The sequence below is a fragment of the Loxodonta africana genome, chromosome 15, assembly GCF_030014295.1.
Source record: "Loxodonta africana isolate mLoxAfr1 chromosome 15, mLoxAfr1.hap2, whole genome shotgun sequence".
Classification (NCBI taxonomy): domain Eukaryota; kingdom Metazoa; phylum Chordata; class Mammalia; order Proboscidea; family Elephantidae; genus Loxodonta; species Loxodonta africana.
This window is the reverse complement of record NC_087356.1, coordinates 7958043-7981079: the sequence shown is the minus strand read 5'-3', so window position 1 is coordinate 7981079 and position 23037 is coordinate 7958043. Positions and strand designations below refer to the sequence as shown.

General features: G+C 40.9%; 1 protein-coding gene across 2 annotated transcripts in view; it reads right to left on the bottom strand.

The window, feature by feature from the left end:
• TMEM182 (transmembrane protein 182) overlaps window positions 1-22952 on the bottom strand; it is a 111405-nt gene extending 88453 nt beyond the window's left edge. For both annotated transcript variants that reach the window (XR_010317900.1, XM_023552617.2), the window contains exon 1: window positions 22566-22952. Coding sequence is in view for 1 of the 2 variants with exons in the window: in XM_023552617.2 (XP_023408385.1) it covers window positions 22566-22574 (9 nt within the window). In the remaining variant the exon portion in view is untranslated. The remainder of the gene's footprint in view (window positions 1-22565) is intronic.
• Between the last annotated feature and the right edge of the window lie 85 nt (window positions 22953-23037).

Genomic DNA, 23037 nt, shown 5'->3' with positions numbered 1-23037 from the left:
GGGGCATGCATGGCCAAGAGGAGGCCTGTCCTGAGGGGGCGGATTGGAGGCCTACACAGCTGAGACGGAGGGGTGCAAGGCCAAGAGGAGGCCTGTCCTGAGGGGGCTGATTGGAGGCCTACACAGCTGAGACGGAGGGGTGCATGGCCAAGAGGAGGCCTGTCCTGAAGGGGATGATTGGAGGCCTACACAGCTGAGATGGGGGGTGCACGGCCAAGAGGAGGCCTGTTCTGAAGGGGATGATTGGAGGCCTACACAGCTGAGATGGGAGGTGCATGGCCAAGAGGAGGCCTGTTCTGAAGGGGATGATTGGAGGCCTACACAGCTGAGATGGAGGGGTGCAAGGCCAAGAGGAGGCCTGTTCTGAAGGGGCTGATTGGAGCCTACACAGCTGAGATGGGCGGTGCAAGGTCAAGAGGAGGCCTGTTCTGAAGGGGATGATTGGAGGCCTACACAGCTGAGATGGAGGGGTGCAAGGCCAAGAGAAGGCCTGTCCTGAGGGGGCTGATTGGAGCCTACACAGCTGAGATGGGGGCGGTGCATGGCCAAGAGGAGGCCTGTCCTGAGGGGGCTGAGAGGAGGCCTGCTGAGAGGGGACGAGCATGGCAGAGAGGAGCTGAGAAAGCTGTCCTGTGTGAAGAAGGGAGGGATATGCTCTCCACTTCAGGGGAGCCTTCCAGATTTTGCCTACAGGCTTCCTGATCCTGATCCTGAATTATACCCCGTTACTTCCCTAATAGCCCTATGGGGCCGTTCTACTCTGTCCTACAGCATTGGTAAGAGCTAGAATCAACTCAACGGCAACAGGTACGTCCTTAATAAACCACGTAACAGTTTGTGGGTTCTGTGAGACGTTGCCGTGAACTGCTGAACCCAAACAAGGGAGGGAAAAGTGTGAAGAGTGGAGAGTGGCCTATGTCAGAGGTGGAGCACCTTGGAGAATTTGGAAATCCAGGAAATATTTGACCTCCGCCTCACAGGTATGGAGTTTGTGCTGATTCCTATATTTAAAATTATTGGTCTATCCTTTCTGGAGAGTTGTAGGGTAGAGCCTTTTTTGTTGGGGAATCATATGTCATAGATCTACACTCCCTTTTCTGCCATTCCAAAACACAAAAGTCTTTGAAAACCAAACTTTTTGGCAAAGCATAACAGATCAGCATGTCGTTATATAAAACTATATATACATGGTTTCATGTATTTTATTGCATAAATATGAATGTGTTTGATTACAGGGATCCCCACATTCCAAGGGGGGGCAGTGTTAGATAATATATAATATATGCATCATGTTACTTTTCTAAAATCCCCCAAATTATGAGTTCTAAAACATACCTGGCCCTGAAAATTACAGGTAGGGGATTGTGGTCCTAGATGTGAAATGCTGGACCAAGAGAGGGACAAGCCTCTTCTTGGCAGGCCTTCTCTTGGCTGTGCATGACCCCTCTCATCTGGCCCTAAGAACTACAGATAAGGGATTGTGGTTCTAGATATAAGATGCTAGACTGAGTAATGATTCTAAAAATCAGTTGCTTCCCTGTGACGGTTACTGAAATAGATTTTTCTGCCTATGAACCATCACCATATATCTCTGTGATTCTTCTGGCCCTTTTCATGTGCTTTGTAGTGAAGCTCTTTGTGTTCTTGTGTGGCATCGTCTCCACTACCTCCCCTAGCCACCAACACAACCACATCCTACTTACTCTGAGAGATTATTTACCTTCTAATCTTACATATAGTACATGAACAACAAACTCCATGGGCCCACTAAACGGTTCTGGTTTTATTTACTGTCATATTCCTAACGCCTGGCCAGTGCTGTAGGGATACACTCGGTAAAACGTTAACTAGCGATCTTTCTGTTGAATTGAATCGAGCTGAATAGTGCCATCTGCTGGCCACAGGTAATATTTGCATTCCATGGTAGAGTCAGGCAGGCTGTTGGGATTTTTACATAACACAAATATTGTAGAGCAAGAAATTACTATTTTCACAGTATTTCATGCTGAGCAGCTTTAACTAAGAGGGTGCCATCAAAGTATCAAAGCCATAATGAATAAAACACATTAAATGCAACTGCAACAAAACCCGCAGGAGAAGAACTGAGGCCTTAGAATTGTGTTAGTGAAGATCATTGAGTGTTGAATATACCACAGACTGCTAGGAGAATGAGCAAGCCTGTCTTAGAAGAAGAACTTGCCAGACTGCTTATCAGAAGCAAGGACGGCAAGACTTCATCTCACATACTTCAGACAAGTTATCAAAAGAGACCAGTCCCTGGAGAAGGACATCATGCCTGGTAAAGTAGAGGGTCAGTGAAAAAGAGGAAGACTCTGAACGAGATGGACTGACACAGCGGCTGCAACAATGGGCTCGAGCATAACAGCGATTGTGAGGATGCAGGACTGGGCAGTGTTCTGTTCTATTGTACACAGGGTCACCATGAGTCGGAACCGACTTGAGGCACCTAACAACAACAAATTCACCTCATTAACTTAGACAGTTTAAACCAAAACCAAACCCATTGCCGTCGAGTCAATTCTGACTCCTAGTGATCCTACAGGACAGAGGAGAACTGCCCCATAGAGTTTCCAAGGCTGCAAATCTTTACCAACGTGGACTGCCACATCTTTCTCCTGTAGGGTGGCTGGTAGGTTTGAACCACTGACCTTTTGATTAGCAGCCCTGCTCTTAACCACTGTATCACCAGGGCTCAGTTTACACCCCCATTAAATTAAGAGCTACTCACTTAAGTAACTCACACAAGGTGATTTGCATTACCAATGTATCCTTCACTGTCCCAAAGATTTGCTGCCTACCTCCTGATTATTTTCCATAAGGACCTCTATTAGCCATTTAAGTGCACTAACTCTTGAAAGAGACAGAAAACATAGACCTTATTTGTCAAAAAGTGACTTCAATTGCAATTAACGCACAATAAAGCATTTCAGAAGTAATTCTGGAGATCAAGAGGGAGAGACATAAAACTAGAAATTAAAATGATGTAACTTTAGGGATATACCTAGTGCCTAAGCAAATATATGTTTTTAAATGGCTGCAATTTCAATTTAATTTATTCATGCCTTTATTTGCTGGAATCAAATTAATTCTTTCTGAGGGAACATACTATACACTCCATATGCTAGCAAATGTGTAAATGACAAGTTTCCCCTCGTCTGTCCTTCAGTTACAAAAGTGCTTCGCAAGAATCTTGTGTGCAGAGACCTGACTCTGAATTTTAGATTGAGAAATTATTTGTGCTTGGCTCAGGGGTGTTTTGCCTCTCTTAGGTATCTGTGCCAGTAGCTCCTCCTACATCAGGAAAGATGAAGATGGACATTCAAGTGCCTCTCTGGGTGACTTGCCCAAGGAGGGTCTTATAAAAGGCTCAGATGAGCCCAGAGTCTTCAAGGAAGTTCAGTTCATGTTGCCCAAAGGGAAGACAAACCCATTAGTGGGAAAGACGATGGGGGATACACTGGCTTAAACTTAGCGTCCCCATGAGTTAAAAATAGCTGATGTTGCTTAGGTGTGAGAATATGATCAGAAGTGGTCCAAGGAATGGAGGCCATTGTTTGCAGGATTGCTGATGGTACCAGCACAGTTTCTGCATAGAGTTCACAGGCATCTTTTCATGTTTTGTTCAGCCAAGCCCTTTAAGTTCTGTTGAATTGCGTATGTGATCTGGGGTAAGTGCTTGAAAATAATGACATATCAGGATATGCAGATAATACAACTAACTTTTAAAAATGATGACAATAATAATAACAGCCAACAGTTACAAAGCATTCGCTCTGTCCGAGCACCATTCTAAAGGCCTGTGTTTATTAACCCACTTAATCTCCAAAATAACCCACTGAGGTAAGTGCTACGATCGCCCTTGTTTTGTAGGTGAGGAAATTGAGGCAACCCTATGGCAAGGTTTCTCGGCCTCTATTTCTCAGCAGGGCGGCCATCTTGGGCAGATAATCCCTTACTGTTCGTTGCAGGGTGTTTACAAGCCTCCCTAGCCTCCTAGCCAATAGCACCTCCCCCCAGTTGGGACAATCAAAGCTGTCTACAGAGGCAACCAAATGTCCCAAGTTGGAAGACATCTGTCCTGGGACAAAATTGCACCCCCCCCCCCCGCCCTTGAGAACCACTGTTCCGGGTGATTATTACAAAACCAGCTTCTCCAGGGTCTGAAGGAGAATGGGCTTGAGGGACATTTATTCCAATACCAGGTTCCAAATTCACTCAGAAAGTTTTCACTTGTTCATCAAGTGAATACCTTGAAAGACCACTATGAACCCCCACTAATCATTATTTCTGTAGGGTTCTGACTGTTTGGCATTTGGGAGAGTGTTCTGTTTTGACAAATCAGGAAAATGAACAACGACAACAACAAAAGATTACAGAAAGGAATATTTTCTCCTCAAGGAAGATTCAGATGGCAGAATACTTACAACAGCAACAGGAGGGGAAAAAAAAATATATATATATACACGATTGTTCAACTTGCAGCTGTGCAGACATACACTGTTTCACTTTCTACACACTGTACATATGTTGGTAAAGTTCTGGTGAGATCCAGCAACGCTTCCATTGTACTAGTTTATTTTAAACACTGAATTTATTAAGTGTGACAGCAGAAATCGTTATTCTGCTTTCACTGAAAAAAAAGAAAAGGCACAAAGCAACTGCTGCAGAGAAGGTCGAACTAGAAAATAAAACACTTTGGAACTGAAAATGAAGTTCAACAAGTAGACTTCTTTTCATAATGAAGGTGGTAGGCAGCTACATCATTTTTAAAAATGACATTTACTTATTGTGAATTAATTAATACCATCTCAGGATAGAAGTTCTGTAAAAATGCAAACAATGGGGGAAAAATCAGCATCATCTCACTGAGAACATTTAGGTGTATGTTTTTTCACTCTGAACCATGCATACATATAGAAATCTATTTTTTTTTTTTTTTTGGCAGGTTGGGGACAGAGAGATGAGTATCTTCATTTTTTGATGTAAAAATTAGAATAGACTTTAAAATATTACAGAGAAAAGTTTATGTTTGAAATGCTTTATACTGCCATTCAAATAGGAAATGACATTTTCTTGAATAGGATGGAATTCATTTGATGTGAAAAGCAAATACATAAAAAATGTTATTCTACACAATTTTGAAAATTTCATGTTTCCAAAATTATATCATAATAGAGGAATGATTCAAGGTTTTATTTTTTTTAAATATCTTTATTGAGATATAATCTACATAGGATGAAATTCTCCTGACTAAAGTGCACAATTTAATGATTTTTAGTATTTACAGAGTTATGTGACTATCGCCATAATCTAATTTTAGAATATTTTCATTATCCAGTAACAAATCTCATACCTATTAGCGGTGATTGCTCATTCCCATCCCATCTCTCAGCTCTGCTAATCTACTTTCTATCTCTATGGATTTACCTATTCTGGTCATTTCATATAAATAAAATCATATAATACATGGCCTTTTGTGACTGGGTTCTTTCACTTAGCATAACGTTTTGAGGTTTATCCATGTTGTAGGGCATATTATTACTTCATCCCCTCTTATTGCTGTATCAGATTCCATTATATGGATATATTTTCTCTATCCATTCATCAGTTGATGGTCATTTGGCTGGTTTCCACCTTTTAATTACTACGAATAATGCTGCTAACATTTAATATTTTTAGAACAAAAATGATCTCATCCTACTGTTCAACAATAACAAAAAGGTGAAGAAACTACAATTAATGATTTTTCTTAAGCCCATCAGAGAATTGGTGTCACAGGTAAACAACTAGTCCTGAATCTAGGGAGAGACCAGTGACTAGAGAAAGAAAAAGGACCCGAACCTTTGCTAACCTTCGGGAGATGATGCTGGATATTGTTGCAGCCACTGTGTCAATCCTTCTAGTTGAGTTTTCCTCTTTTTTGCTGACCTGCTACTTTACAAGCATGATGTCTTTCTCCAGGGACTGACCCCTTCTGATATGTCCAAAATATGTGAGACAGACTTTTGTCATCCTCCTTTCAAAGAGCACTCTGGCTGTACTTCTTCCAAGACAGATTTGCTCATTCTTCTGGCAGTTCACGGTATGTTCAATATTCTTCACCAACACCACAATTCAAAGGCATCAACTCTTCAGTCTTTCTTATTCATTATCCAGCTTTCACATGCATATGAAGTGATTGAAAACGCCATGGCTTGCGTCAGGTGCACCTTAGTCCTTAAAGTGACATCTTTGCTTTTAAATTACTTCAACGAGGTCTTTTACAGCAGATTTGCCCAATGCGATGGGTCCTTTGATTTCTTGACTGCTGCGTCCATGGGTGCTGACTCTGGATCCAAGTAAAATGAAATCCTTGACAACTTCAATCTTTTCTCCATTTATCATGATGTTGCTTATTGATCCAGTTGTGAGGATTTTTGTTTTCTTTTTTTTTTTTTTTTATGTTCAGGTGTAACCCATACTGAAGGCTGTGGTCTTTGATCTTCATTAGTAACTGCTTCAAGTCCTCTTCACTTTAGCAAGCAAGGTTGTGTCATGTGCATAACACAGGTTGTTGGTGAGTCCTCCTCCAATCTTGATGTCCTGTTCTTCTTCATAGAGTCCAGCTTCTCGGATTATCTGCTCAGCATACAGATTGAATATATGTGGTGAAAGGATACAACCCTGAAGCACACATTTCTTGACTTTAAATCATGCTCTGTTTGAATGATTACCTCTTGGTCTAGGTACAGGTTCCCCATGAGCACAATGAAATGTTCTTGAATTCTCATTCCATGAAATGTCATCCATAATTTGTTATCCACACAGTCGAATGCCTTTGCGTAGTCAATAAAACACAGTTAAACATCTTTCTGGTATTCCCTGTTTTTAGCCAGGATCCATCTGACATCAGCAATGATATCCCTGGTTCCATGTCCTCTTCTGAATCCAGCTTGACTTTCTGGCAGTTCCCTGTCAATGTACTGCTGCAACTGTTTTTGAATGATCTTCAGCAAAATTTTACTTGCATGTGATATTAATAACATCATTGGATAATTTCTGTTTGCTGTTGGATCCCCTTTCTTTGGAATGCGCACAAATATGGATCTCTTCCAGTCGGTTGGCCAGGTATCTGTCTTCCAAATTTCTTGGCATAGACAAGTGAGTGCTTCCAGCACTGCATCCATTTGTTGAAATATCTCAGTTGGTATTCCATCAATTCCTGGAGCCTTGTTTTCCCCAATCAATGCCTTCAGTGCAGCCTGGACCTCCTCCTCAGTACCATCAGTTCTTGATCATATGCTACCTCCTGAAAGGGTTGAACACCAACGAATTCTTCTTGGTACAGTGACTCTGTGTATTCCTTCCATCTTCTTTTTATGCTTCCTGTGTCATTTAATGTTTTCCCCATAGCATCCTTCAGTATTGCAACTCGAGGCTTGAATTTTTTTCTTTAGTTTTTTCAGCTTGAGAAATGACAAACTTGTTCTTCCCTTTTGGTTCTCTAGAGATAAGGTTACTACAGATAAAAAGGAACATTTTACAATAAAAGGGATAATCCATCAGGAATATATAACAGTGACAATTTTAAGGCAACTAACATTTGTTTGCACCCAATAACAGAACGCCAAAAATACTTGATCCTAACATTCATATGGAACTGCAAGGGATCCTGTGTTAGTCATCTAGTGCTGCCATAACAGAAATACCACAAGCGGATGGCTTCAACAAAGATAAATTTATTTCCTCACGGTAAAGTAGGCTAAAAGCCCAAATTCAAGGCGTCATCTCCAGGGGAAGGCTTTCTCTCTCTGTCAGGTCTGGAAGAAGGTCCTTGTCCTCAATCTTCCCATGGTCGAGGAGTCTCTCAGGTCAGCACCAAAGGACATGCTCTGCTCCTGGTGCTGCTTTCTTGGTGGTATAAGGTCCCCAACTCTCTGCTTGCTTCCCTTTCCTTTTATCTCTTGAGAGATAAAAGGCGGTGCAGGGCACACCCCAGGGAAACTCCCTTTACCTTGGATCAGGGAGGTGACCTGAGTAAAGGTGGTGTTACAACCCCACCCTAATCCTCTCAACATAAAATTACAATCACAAAATGGAAGACAACCACACAATACTGGGAATCATGGCCTAACCAAGTTGATACACACATTTTGAGGGGGGACATAATTCAATCCATGACATATCCCAAAAGGAGAAGAGGAGTGAACACTTCCCAACTCATTTTATATGGTGACAATTATTCTAATACCAAAAATCAGATAAAGACATTACAAGAAAATAAAACTACAGGCTAATATCTCCCATGAACACAGACATAAAAATCCTCAACTAAATATGAGCAAATCTAATCCAGAAATTTATAATGGAGATAAAACATCACCAACAAGTGGGGTTCATTCCAATTATGCAAAATTTGTTCTTTATTCAAAAATAAATCCATATAATTCACTATATTAATAAGCTAAATTTAAAAACCATATGAACTGAATAGTTGCAGAAAAAAGCACTTGACAAAATTTAACATCCATTTATGATAAAACTCTAAGCAAACTAGCAACACGAAGGAACATCCTTAAGCCAATAAATGGCACCTACGAAAACCTTACAGGTGAATGGAAAAGACTCAATGCCTTCTCCCTCTGATCAGCAACAAGGCAAGGATGTCCTCTCTCAATACTCCTAATCAATACTGTATTAGAATTTATAGCCAGGGAATAAAGCAATATAATGAAATGAAATTAGATGAGATGAAATACATATATATTGAAAAGGAAGAATAAAACTGTATCTATTTGCAGACAGCATGATTGTCTATGTAGAAAACAACAAAGAAGCTACCAAAAAGCTCCAATTACTGCTGAGTTTAACAAGGTAAAGACACAAGGTCACTAACAGAAGTCAATTGTATTATTATATGCCATCAATGAAAACTCTGAATTTGAATTTTTAAGATATCATTTATGATATCAACAAAATTTTAAATAGTATAAATCTAAAAAAACATGCAGGATCTGTATGCTGCAACTGCTTATTAACAATGAAGATGATCAAAGTCCTAAATAAAAGGACAGATATATTATGCTCATGTATTGGAAGACTCAATATTGCCAAGATGGCAAACTTCCCTTCTTTGGTCGAAGGATACAGAGTAATCAAAAAAAAAAAAAAAAAAATTCCAGCAAGATTTTTCTATAGACATTAAAAGGCTTATTCTAAAATTTACATGGAAAAGAAAGTGAAATAATCGAGTTAAAACACTTCTCATGAAAAAGAAAAAAGAGTATTCACATTACCTGATTTCAAAATTTACTATAAAGCTACGTACAGTAATCAAAAAAGTATGGTATTGTGAACAGGTTAGAAAATAGTCCAATGGAGCAGAACAGAGAGCCCAGAAACTCTCTCACAAAAATATGTTGTTGTGAGGTGCCATCAAGTCAGTTCTGACTCATAGGGACCCTATGTACAATAGAATGAAAAGTCACTAGGTCCTCATGATCATTGTTATGCTTGAGCCCATTATTGCAGCCACTGTGTCAGTGCATGTCACTGAGGGTCTTCCTCTTTCTCTCTGACCCTCAGTATGATGTCCTTCTCCAGGGACTGATCCCTCCCGATAACATGTCCAAAATACATGAGACATAGTCTCGCCATCCTTGCTTCTAAAGAGCATTCTGGCTGTATTTCTTCCAAGACACATTTGTTCCTTCTTTTGGTGGTCCACGATATATTCAATATTCTTCGCCAACACCATAATTCAAAGGCATCAACTCTTCTTCACTCTTCCTTATTCATTGTCCAGCTTTCACACAAATATGAGGTGATTGAAAACACCATAGCTTGGGTCAGGCGCACCTTAGTCCTCAAAATGACATCTTTGCTTTTTTAGCACTTTAAAAAGGTTTTTGGCAGCAGATTTGCCCAAAGCAATGCATCCTTTGATTTCTTGACTGCTCCTTCCCTGGGTGCTGATTGTGGATCCAACTAAATTAAATCCTTGACAACTTCAATCTTCTCTCTGTTTATCATGACGTTGCTCATTGGTCCAGTTGTGAGGATTTTTGTTTTCTTTACGCTCAGGTGCAATCCATACTGAAGGCTGTGGTCTTTGATCTTCATTAATAAGTGCTTCAAGTCCTCTTCACTTTCAGCAAGCAAGGTTGTGTCGTCTGCATAATGCAGGTTGCTAATGAGTCTTCCTCCAATCCTGAGGCCCCGTTCTTCTTCATATAGTCCAGCTTCTTGGATTATTTGCTCAGCATACAGACTGAATAGGTAAGTGAAATGATACAACCCTGAAGCACACCCTTCCTGGCTTTGAACCATGCAGTACCCCTTGTTCTGTTCTTGATCTATGTACAGGTTCCTCACAAGCACAATTAAGTGTTCTGGAATTCCCATTCTTCGCAATGTTATCCATAATTTGTTATCCGCACAGTCGAATGCCTTTGCATAGTCAATAAAACACAGGTAAATATCTTTCTGGTATTCTCTGCTGTCAGCCAGAATCCATCTGACATCAGCAATGATATCCCTGGCTCTATGTCCTCTTCTTCCTGGTTCCATGTCCTCCTCTTGATCCACCTTGAATTTCTGGCAGTCCCCTGTCAATATACTGCTACAAATGATCTTCAGCAAAATTTTACTTGTGTGTCCCTATGAGTTGGAATCAACTCTATGGCAATGGGTGCAGTGTGTGTGTGTGTGCTATTAATGATATTGTTAGATAATTTTCGCATTTGGTTGGATCACCTTTCTTTGGAATAGGCACAGATATGGATCCCTTTCAATTAGTTGGCCACACAGCTTTCTTCCAGATTTCTTGGCTTAGACGAGTGAGCACTTCCAGCGCTGCATCCATTTGTTGAAACATCTCAACTGGTATTCCGTCAATTCCTGAAGCCTTGTTTTTTGCCAGCGTCTTCAGTAGATCTTGGGCTTCTTCCTTCAGTACCATCAGTTCTTGATCATGTGCTCTTGAAATGGTTGAACCTTGACCAATTCTTTTTGGTACAGGGACTCTGTGTATTACTTCCATCTTCTTTTGATACTTCCTCTAACGTTCAGTAGTTTGTCCACCATAGAATCCTTCACTGTTGAAACTGAAAGCTTGACTTTTTTCCTTAGTTCTTTCAGCTTGAGAAATGCTGACTGTGTTCTTTCCTTTTGGTTTTCTAACTACGTCTTTGCACATGTCATTGTAATACTTTGTCTTCTCAAGCCACACTTTGAAATCTTCTGTTCAGCTCTTTTATTTCATCATTTCTTCCGTTTACTTAGCTATCTGATGTTCAAGAGCAAGTTTCGGGGTCTCTTCTCACATCTATTTTGGTCTTTTCTTTCTTTCCTGTCTTTTTAATGACCTCTTGCTTTCTTCTTGTTTGATGTCCTTGAGGTCATTCCACAACTCACCTGGTCTTTGATCGTTAGTGTTCAATGTGTCAAGTCTATCCTGGGGATGGTCTCTAAATTTAGGTGGGATGTACTCAAGGTCATACTTTGATTCTCATGAACTTGTTCTAATTTTCTTCAGCTTCACCTTCCATATGAGCAAGTAATGGTCTGTTTCCCAGTCGGCCCCTGGCCTTGTTCTGACTGATGATAATTGAGCTTTTCCATTGTCTCTTTCCACAGATGAGGTCAATTTGATTCTTGTGTATTCCATCCGGCAAGGTCCACGTGTATAGTCACCATTTATGTTGGTGAAAAAAGGTATTTGCAATGAAGAAGTCGTTGGTCTTGAAAAATTCTATCATGCAATATCTGGCATTGTTTCTATCACCAAAGCCATATTTTCCAACTATCGATCCTTCTTCATTTCTAACTTTCACATTCCAATCGCCAGTAATTTTCAATGCATCCTGATTGCGTGTTCAACCAACGTCAGACTGCAGAAGTTGGTAAAATCTTCAGTGTCTTCATCTTTGGCCTTAGTGGTTGGTGCATAAATCTGAATAACAGTCAAATTAATTGGTCTTCCTTGTAGATGCACGGATATTTTCCTGTCACTGATAGCGTTGTACTTCAGGATAGACCTTGAAATTTTTTTTTTACGATGAATGCAATGCCATTCCTCTTCAATTTGTCATTCCCAGCATAGTAGACCATATGATTGTCTGATTCAAAACGGCCAATACCAGTTGCTATGAGTGGGAATAGACTTGACAGCAATGGGTTTGGTTTTTTTTGGTAATGCCTAGGATATCAATGTTTATGCATTTCATTTTTGATGATTTCCAGTTTTCCTAGACAGACCTCCACGAGTCTATAAGTTTGTTGTATTGGGGCGGGGCGGGGGAGGGGCCTGCATGTTGCTGTGATGCTGAAAGCTATGCCACCAGTATTCAAATACCAGCAGGGTCACCCATGGTGGACAGGTTTCAGCTGAGCTTCCAGACTAAGACAGACTAGGAAGAGGGACCTGGTGGTCTACTTCTGAAAAAATTTAGCCAGTGAATATCTTATGAATAGCAGTGGAACACTGTCACAAAAATATACACAATTGATTTACGACAAAGATATAAAAGCAATTGAGAAACGATATTTTCAGTAAATTGTGCTGGAACAACCTGGATGTCGAATATGCAAAACAGAAAGAGTCACAACAAATAAAAAACCAAACCTATTGCCATCAAGTCAATTCCAACTGATAGTGACCCCATAGGACAGAGTAGAACTGCCCCATCGGGTTTGCCCCAAGGCTGTGATCTTTACTAAAACAGACTGCCACATCTTTCTTCCATGGAGCGACTGGTGGGTTCAAACTGCCAACATTTTGGGTAGCAGCTGAGCGCTTAACCACTGTACCACCGGACTCCTTATCTCAATAAATATCTAACCTTAAATGAACATTAACTTAAAGCGGTTCCTAAATCTAAAAGTAAAATGTGAAACTATAAAAATTCAAGAAGAAACATAGTTGAAAACTGCATGACCATGAGCTTGGCAATGAATTTTTAGATATAACACCCAAAGCATGATTCATACTAAAATAATAATAATAAATCGGACTGTGCCAAGATTTTAAACTTTTACTCTGAGAAAGATACTCTTAAACAGACAAGTCAGGCTCAGAGAAAATATTTGCAAATTACAGAGTATCTAAAACCAAAAACCAAACCATTCCCATCAAGTCAATCCCAGCTCATAACGACCCTACGGAACATCTAAAAAACTCTTAAATTAAATCTCAACATTATAAAAGCAAACAACTCATTTTTCTTTATAATGAGGCAAATGATCTGAACAGACATCTAACCAAAACAGATATGTGGCGAATAGGCATGTGAAAAAATGCACATTAGTCATTAGAGGAATGCAAATTAAAGCCACAGTATCACCACATGCCTATTACAATGGCTACAATAAAAAATAAAATAATAAATCTCTCGATACCAAGTGTGGAGCAACGGGAACCCTAATTACTGCTGGGGTCTGTAACGATGACCTCTATCTCATTTCCAGTACTAGGAATGTGCGTTTTCTCTTTTCTGGGTTAGCCTGGCTACAGTTTTGTCAATTTTATTGATCTCTTCAAAAATCCAGCTTTTGGTTTCACTGATTTTTCTCTTTTTTTTTCTGTTTTCAATTTCATTGATTCATGTTTTATTTATTTTGTTATTTTGCTATTCTTTTTCTAGTATCCTAATGTGGAACTTAGACTGCTGATTTTAGTTCTTTTTTCCTGATATATACACTTAATACCATGAATTTCTTTCTAAGCACTGCTTTCACTGTATGTCACAGATTTTGATAAATTGCATTCTTTTCATTTTAGTTCATGTTTTTATCTTGAGACTTCTTTGAACCGTGTGATGTTTAGAGGTGTGTTGTTTAGTGTGCAAGTATTTGGGATTTTCCTGCTTTGTTATTGATTTCTTATTTCATTGTGGTCTGAGAGCACACTTCGAAAAATTTCAATTATTTTAAATTTGTGAAGATTTATTTTTATGACCCAGAATTTGGTCTGTCTTGGCAATGTCAATATGAGCTTTAGAATAGCTATTCCGCTGTTGTTGGATGGCGTATTCTATAAACGCCAATTAGATTCAGTTGATTGATGGTGCTGTTCAACTGTATCCTTACTGATTTTCTGCCTGTTGGATTTGTCTATTACTTATAAAGGAGTGAAGTCATTGACTGCAATAATTATTTCTCCTTACAATTCTATCCATTTTTGTCTCAAGTATTTTGATGCTCTGTTGTTAGATTCCCACACCACAAGGATCGTTGTGTCTTTTTGGAGAATTGACCCCTTTATCATTATGCAATACCCTTCTTTATCCCTGATAATTTCCTTTGTTCTGAAGCCTGTTTTCTCTGCAATTAAAACAGTTACTCTATATTTTTTTGACTAGTGTTTGCATAATATGTAAGCTACCCTATATTTTTTTGATATATATTTCTTCATCCCTGACTTTTAATCTGTGTATGTTATGGATTACATTGTCCCTCCCCTCCCCCCCCAAAAAAATGTGTTGGAATCCAAACCCCTATTCTTGTGGATGTAATCTTGTCTGAAAACAGGGTTTTCTTTTTTATGTTAATTAGATTGTACTCAAGCAGGGTGGGTTCTAAATCTAATAACTGAATTGTACAAGAAGGAGATTAGACACAGAGATATGCACATAAGAGAAGACAAACGTCGTGTGAGGATCGCCAAGGAACCAAGGATTACCCAGGGCTACTGACAAGGCAGGACTCAGACCCTGATTTGGACTTTCAGTCTCCAAAACTGTGAGGTAATAAATTTCTGTTATTTAAAGCCACCCACATGTGGTATTTCTGTTATAGCAGCATTAGGAAGTCAAAACACCATCTTTATAACGAAAGCGGGTTTTGTAGAGACAACATATAGTTGGACCACATTTTTTTAATCCACTCTGACAATCTTTCTCTTTTAATTGGTGTTATTTAGACAATTCACATTTAAAGGGATTACTGATTTTTTACTGATACAGTTGGATTAATATCTACCATGTTTGTAACTGTTTCTATTTGTTGCACAAGTTTTCTTCTCCCCCTTTTTTGTTATCTTCTGGTGCTTCCATGAAAGTGCTGCGGTTCTCTAATACCAAGTCCCCAGATTTTAACTTTTATGCTAGTCCACACTCAGCCTCTAGCAGCTCATCCAAGTTACCATTGAAGTGTTGCTACCAGGTACTGGTTCCAGCAGCTGCTGCTCACAGTAAGCTGATCTTGACTGTGGTTCTCTGTATTAGTCTGTCTCTCCAAATTTTGGAATAACAATTTTCCCTGTGACACAATTATCTGATAGATCGAAGAAAATCTGTTGATTTTTCAGCTCGTTCAGGGTGTTTTTTTTTTTTTTTGCACAGACAGGAGTGGTAACTTCCAAGCTCTTTACATGTTAGAACTGAAACCATAAGTCCTGTAGAATTTTTATACGAATTAAAAAAAAAAAAGCATATATTCCTTGTTGCCTGACTTCTTCACTCAGCATAATTGAGATTTATTGTTGTACAAATTGTTTATTATTTTTACTGGTAAATAGTACTCCATTTTATAGATATGCCACAATTTGTTTACTCATTCACCTACTGATGGATATTTGGGTCATTTCCAGTTCTGAGCTATTACAAATAAAGTTGTTATGAACACTTGTGCACAAAACCTTATTCAGATATATGCTGTCATATCTCTTGGATAAATATCTTGAAGTGTAATGGCTGGGTCATATAGTAGGTATGTGTTTAATGTTTAAGAAATTGCCCATCTCTTTTCCACAGCGGTGTGCCATTGCACATCCCCACCAACACTACTGTCCCATATTCTCACCAACTCTTGGTATAGCAAGTCTTTTAATCTTTACCCATTCTAATGGTGTATAGTTATATCTCAGTGTGATGTACTCTAAATGAAAATGATTAACATAATAATCAGTTTTTTAGTTTATGATTATGGTATATCTGTCCATTTATTTATGTCTTTTTCCATATCAGTAATGTTTTATAGTTTTCAGTGTGCAGGCCTTTTTTGAGCCTATGATCTGATTTTACCACATTTACAAAATAAACGTTAGCCTGTTAGTTTCATGAATGCAGAAACCACAAGACTCCTGGGTCAGAGACCAAAGACTTTATTACTCATGTCACAGCGGGCAGCATAACCATCAATAAATTTCTCTTACCACCAAGTCTCCTGAGAGTAATGCAATGAACCATTTGCAGGTAAAGTGGTTGTGCATTACAGCTGAGGAACACTGAAACGGTAGAATCCACTGCTTTTGTATCAAGCAGTAAGACTTCTTTTGACTGAAGGGAGACATTATCAAATCTCTAAGGCGTTATAACGGCTGTATAATCAGCCCTGAGAAACGGCATGAATAAAAGAATGGTCAGAGCCTTGCCAACCTGCAGTGCAGGCGTTCAATAGGCCAAAGGACAATTGTCTCTCTTAACAGTCTTACATACTTTTTTCCATCAAATTTATCCCTATTACATATTTAATATTTTAAAAGTAGTTTTGTTTTTGAGTTCCAGTTTTCAACAGTTCATTGTTAGAATATACAAATAAATTTGTTAGTTGTAAAATGACCTTGTATCCTACAACCTTGCTAAACTCACTTTAGTAGTTCTAGTAGTTTTCTACAGATTCCTTAGGATTTTCTCCATAGAACCAAGTGGTCATCTATAGAAGTGGTAAAGAAATCACTCACTGGGGCATCTAAGAGATTCATTCACAAGCCAGCTGAGATGCCAATGAACTTGCTGGCAATGTGGGTGCTACTGAAGCCCGCTGGGAGCTAAGGATCAATAGGTGTCCCTCACCATGCTGGCTGCCACACACCACAGGTACAAGAAGAAAGAAAAGTACACTGGGTTCAAACAGGGGCCTCTTCCTCAGCTGGCAAAGGAGAAATGTTTATATGGTTGAGTCCCAGTATCATGAATCAGGGCAATGATGGGTGTGTAAACTAGTTCCTCTTTGGTCATAGCTGTCCTTGTCCCATGGAGCACGCTGAGTTTTCACCCTAGCTATGGATCTAGTGTCTTCAGAAGGTGGTTCTGATGGTCTGTCGGAGCACAAGCATCTCCCCCCTTCAAGGCGTCCACTCCAGATGAGTTCATCACAAAATCTTCAAGCACGGTAAGACTCATTTCCTCAGATACAAGAGGGCAAACCAGTTCTACTGGCAAAGGAGGCTCAGAGTGTCTTGGGGTTCAAGGCTGTCATTTACATCTGGATCCACTCTACATTTCAGTATCCCATTCTTTCCTAAACAGCACCCTAACTTTCAATGAGAAACCTGGCAAGACTGAATTCAACAGTCTTACTGTAATTCAGTAACCTGCACAACTAAATTTTGTGTTTGATTGTCAGCAATACCAACCCTAGGCCTATAAAATGTAAATATTTTAGGACTATCTTGACAGCATTCTTGTTCTCAGACTGTGACTAGAGGTGAGAGTTAAAAGACCCGACCTTTACATTTTCTTTTTTCTGAGCATGCCCAAGTGTGATTAGAAGAATCTGTCCCACACCACAGCTTTGGAGTCACCACTGTCAGGGAGCTGACCTAAGAGGGCTAAGCTGAGCTGCCAGATGTCTGAGCAGGCGTTAAGGCAATAAGCCAAAATGAAAATAAAAGTCCAGTCCTTAATCATGTCGTTCCACAACAGAAGCATGAAGTCAAAGCCAGAGAAGGTGCTTGCTTCCCCCCCGTCCCACACTCCCCAGGAGGGCACCTGGGTGATGGTCAGGTGACCAGTGCAGACATGGGCGGATCTCACTGCCAGTCGAGCCCCAGATAAAAGGCCCTGTAGTTTTATGGGCCCAAGGATTGAGGGGTGGGAAGAGGCAGTGGACAAGGCTAGTAGTAGAAAAGTACTGAGCACTGTGTCAGTGGGGAAATAATCTTCAGGTTTCCCCCCGTCCTTCTGATAGGAGGCGTCAGCAGAGGCACCTCTGCCAAAAGTCCCTGATAAAGAGGCCTCCACGTGGAGGTTCCTGGGCTGGGACTGCAGATGTGTGAATGGGTATTTTTTCACATCAAGGGAGCCTGATTCCTTGCCTAACTCCCTTCAGAGACTGCAATGCATTGGCTATGCTCAAAGTCTGGTTTCACAGGACACCTTCCCCCTGAGGCCTGCCAGATAGAGCTTTTGTAAGTGCCTATGGTCAGACCCGAAAAACCACACTCAGCTTTTTAGCAAAGAGCCACAGCCATTTGGGCCCCCAAGGCAGTTGCTTCAGTTGACACTTCATCACAATCACTCACAGGTGATACTTATGATTACTAGTGTGAGTTATTAGCATATTTGCCATTGGCAAGGAGGTGAACACCGAACTCAAGCATAGGGGCATGTCAAAACCAATCCCAAAAGTCTATATCCTGGAACCATATGCTCTACCAATTCTGTATCAATCAAGGTCCATTCAGAAGACAGAAAGCACCCAGTAATTTGAACAGGGAAAGCTTATCACACAGAATAATTAATTACTATCAGAGGTATTAATTGCTGCTGTTGTGCTCAGTTTCTGACCAGTTGGCTCCAACTCACGGCAACCCCGTGTAAAACAGGATGAAACGCTGCATGGTCCTGTGACCATCGTTAATTGCTGAAAGAGGTATAGTAACTACATGGATTACAAAAATAGCAGAGATAAGGAACAGCAACTTTTTCCAGGATTAAGGCAGAGCAACTAAGTAAGAAATAATTTGGAAGAGCTCTCCCCACCCTCTAATTGAAGGTCAAACCTCACTGGAGGATATATGACTTTTGCCCACTGGATGGCACAGTATTTTGAAGAGGGGGACAGTTCAGGTCTGGAAAGTAGGAAACGGCCCTTTGGGAAGCCAAGGAAACTCAATGGAAAGCCAGCTGGGGCCTGGAGAAACTTGTTTGGAATCTGTCCTTGGGAGTACCACTGAACTTTGCTTGGAAGTCACCTCTGGGGTGCTGGTGGAATTGGCTAGGAAGCCAGCTGGGATACTGCAGAACTTTCTGGACAATCATCTAAAGGGCTGCTGAAACTCCTTTGGTGGCAGGGTGGTAATGCTGCTAGGTTGCTGTCCACCACACACTGTAGAAACAAGAAGAAAAGCTCCTTCTTCTGGCAATATCCCTCGAGCATCCTGTATTGACAACGCTTAACATCATGCCATCTGGCAAAGAATTGTTCACAGGGTCCAGTTCCAGTATCACAAAGCAGTGAAGTGAAGGTTGGATTTAGAGCTCAGAAGGAATACACTGATAATGGTCATATGGGGAATTCAGGTGGCTGGGAACCCAAAGAGAATAACAAATTTAGTACTAACACTAACTCTCTCTCTCTCTCTCTCACACACACACACACACACACAATATATATATGAAAGTCCGTCAAAGTAGAAAGTGAATTAGTTTACTGAAGAGGAGAATATAGAGGACAAAACTCTTGGAGAACCCCTGATTTAGGGGATTGGAATAGGGATAAAAAACTAGTGACAATAAATGAGGTTGAAAGAAAATTAGCAGAGGGTGGTGTCAAATAAAAATTTAACCATGCCAAACTCCCCCAAGAGATAAAATAGAGTAAAAAAACCATCCATAGCCACTGAGTTGATTCCCTGAATTTGGACTTTTAGCCTGCTTTGCTGTGAAGAAATAAATTTCTCTTTGTTAAGGCCATCCACTTGTGGTATTTCTGTTATGGCGGCACTAGATGACTAAGACAGCATTGCACTAGGCAAATCTGCTGCAAAAGACCTCTTTAAAGTATTACAAAGATGTCACTTTAAGGACTAAGGTGTGTTTGACCCAAGCCATAGTGTTTACATAAATGCCTAATTACATCACTGCATAAGTGCTGAACTACTGAGAATCATGGCCCAGCCAAGTCGACCATCACGGCCAGCATTACTCTCACCTTGCACCTTGGCGTTTGTTACTACAGACATATGTTGTTAATGTGCAAAATAGTCGAATAGTAGATATCTTAGTCATCTAGTGTTGCTATAACAGAAATACCACAGGTGGATGACTTTAACAAAGAGAAATTTATTTCTTCACAGCGAAGTAGGCTAAAAGTCCAAATTCAGGCTGTCAGCTCAAGGGGAAGGCTTTTTCTCTGTGTCAGCTCTGGAGAAAGGTCCTTGTCCTTAATCTTCCCCTGGTCGAGGAGCTTCTCAGGCACAGAAACCCCAGGTCCAAAGGACACACTCTGCTCCTGGTGCTTCCTTCTAGGTTGTATGAGGTCCCCAACTCTCTGCTTGCTCCTCTTTCCTTTTATCTCTTAAGAGAGAAAAGGTGGTGCAGACCACACTCCAGGAAAACTCCCTTTACATTGGATCAGGGTAAAGAGTGGTACTAAAATCCCACTCTAATCCTTTTAATATAAAACTATAATCACAAAATGGAGGAAAACTACACAATACTGGGGATCATGGCCAAACCAAGTGATAGACACATTTTGGGGGGGACATAATTCAATCCATCTCAGCAGCCCTACCGAAGAAAATGGCACTGAATGTATGTGATCACTGCTAACCTCCCAGAGTACATGGAAGCCAGATCACAAAGGGTAAGGAGTAACTGGATTTTGACAGAGTATCAATGAAAAATATAGATTATTCGGGGGCCATGTAATCTAATGGTTAATATTATGGATTCTGAAGACAAATTATTTGGGTTCAATTCTTTGTTCTGCCACTTCCTAGATATGTGATATTAGGCAAGTCACTTCCATATGCCTCAGTTTTTGTTTTGTTTTGTTTTTTATCTGTATAATGTGATTAATGTAAAGATTAATTTATTTAATTCAAGTAAAACACTTATCATGGCACCTGGCACATAGTAAATGCTCAAAATTGAGACTTATTTTTTATTATACACACACTCTGGTATCATTAAAAAAAAAAAAAAAATTGCCATCAACTCATAGTGACCCTAGAGGACAGAGCAGAACTGCTCCATAGGGTTTCCAAGGAATGGCTGGTAAATTCTAACTGCCAAACTTTTGGTTAAAGTCAAACACTTAACTACTGTGCCCCCGGGCCCCTCTGGCGTCACATACCCACTTAATTCCTTTCATTGCCTCAGAATAAAACCCCAAAACTCTGCCATCACCTTTAAAGTCCTGTACGATCTGGATCCCTGCCTCCTCTTTGACCTCTCAGTTTACTCAGAATGTTCCAGTCACACATATCTTCTCAGCTTACGTGTCACCTCCTCCAAGCTGCCTTTCTAAAGTAGCTCACTCCTCACCTCATCAGTCTCCTCATCAAGACCCTGCTTCCTTCTATCATTTGTCATAATATTATTTTAATAATTGTGTGCTTTGTGTTTTACGGTGTTAAGTATTTTTCATTTACTGTGTGCTTACTGTCATCACATAGATGAAAGGCAGTCATTCGAACAGAGCAAGGGGATACTGATGGTTTAGTATCAGGAAAGGTGTGTGTCAGCTTTCTATCCTTTCACCGTACCTATTTAATCTGTATGCTGAGCAAATAATCCGAGAAGCTGGACTATATGAAGAAGAATGGGGCATCAGGATTGGAGGAAGGCTCATTAACAACCTGTGTTACGCAGATGACACAACCTTGCTTGCTGAAAGTGAAGGGGACTTGAAGCACTTACTAATGAAGATCAAAGACCACAGCCTTCAGTATGGATTATACCTCAACATATCCCCCCACCCACTGCTGTGGAGTCGATTCTAACTCATAGGCGACCTATAGGACAGAGTAGAACTGCCCCATAGAGTTTCCAAGGAGCACCTGATGGATTTGAACTGCCGACCTCTTGGTTAGCAGCCAGCAGTAACCACTACACCACCAGGGTCTCCCCTCAACATATAGAAGACAAAAATCCTCATAACTGGACCAATAAGCAACATCATAATAAACGGAGAAAAGATTGAAGTTGTCAAGGATTTCATTTTATGCGGACCCAGAATCAACGCCCACGATAACAGCAGTCAAGAAATCAAACGATGGATTGCATTGGGCAACTCTGCTGCAAAAGACCGCTTTCAAGCGTTAAAACCCAAAGATGTCACTTTGAGGACTAAGGCGCGCCTGAGTAAAGCCATGATATTTTTCAATCGCCTTATATGCATGTGAAACCTGAACAACGAATAACGAAGACAAAAAAAGAATTGAGGTCTTTGAATTGTGGTGTTGGCGAAGAATATTGAATATACATGGCCTCCCAGTAAGAACAAACAAATGTCTTGGAAGAAGCACAGCCAGAATGCTCCTTAGACAAAGCGTGGCTGGAGAGACTTGTCTTCCACCCTTTAGACATGTTGTCAGGAGGGACCAGTCCCCTGGAGAAGGACATCATGCTTGGTAAAGTAGAGGGTCATCGAAAAAGAAGAAGACCCTCAACGAGATGGACTGCCACAGTGGCTGCAACAATGGGCTCAAGGGTAACAACGACTGTGAGGACGGCGATCTGTCGGGCACAGGATCGCTATGAGTAGAAACCGACTCGACGACACCTAATGATACTATTATTATTATTATTAATATTCCTCACTTTGTCTCAACTCAGACTAATACCACCTGTCCTGCTCACACTGCCCAACATCCGAGGTGATGCTCAGTGACTTACAGTAAGCATCTGTAGAATGAAGAGATCTCATGGAATTCTCACGACTCTCGGAGACTGACACGCGATATTCCCTCCTCTTTTTCAAACGAGAAAACCGAGGCGTGGAGAGGCCGCATTCGCCGGTTCCGGGTCAGTCACGCCAACCAGCGGCGGGGTCCGTGGGTCTTCGAGCTGCAGCGAGGCACCACCTAGGACAAGAGGCGACTGCGCTCGCCTCCCCTCCTGGCTCCGCTCATCACTATTCCCTCACTCGCTTCAGAGACAAGGACCGCGGGGTTTTTCTACGGAGGAAACATGGGGCATCATCGCTATCATCACAAAACCGGCGCGTCCTTCACGCGCGAGCCGCACGCCCAGTCCCCGCGCGGGGCCCGAACTCCCGGCCGCCCGAGGCCGACCACCGCACCCGCGGCGTCCGCGCCCTCTGCGCAGGCGCACTCCCCGCTTCCGCTCGGGGCGGGGCTGGCGCTCG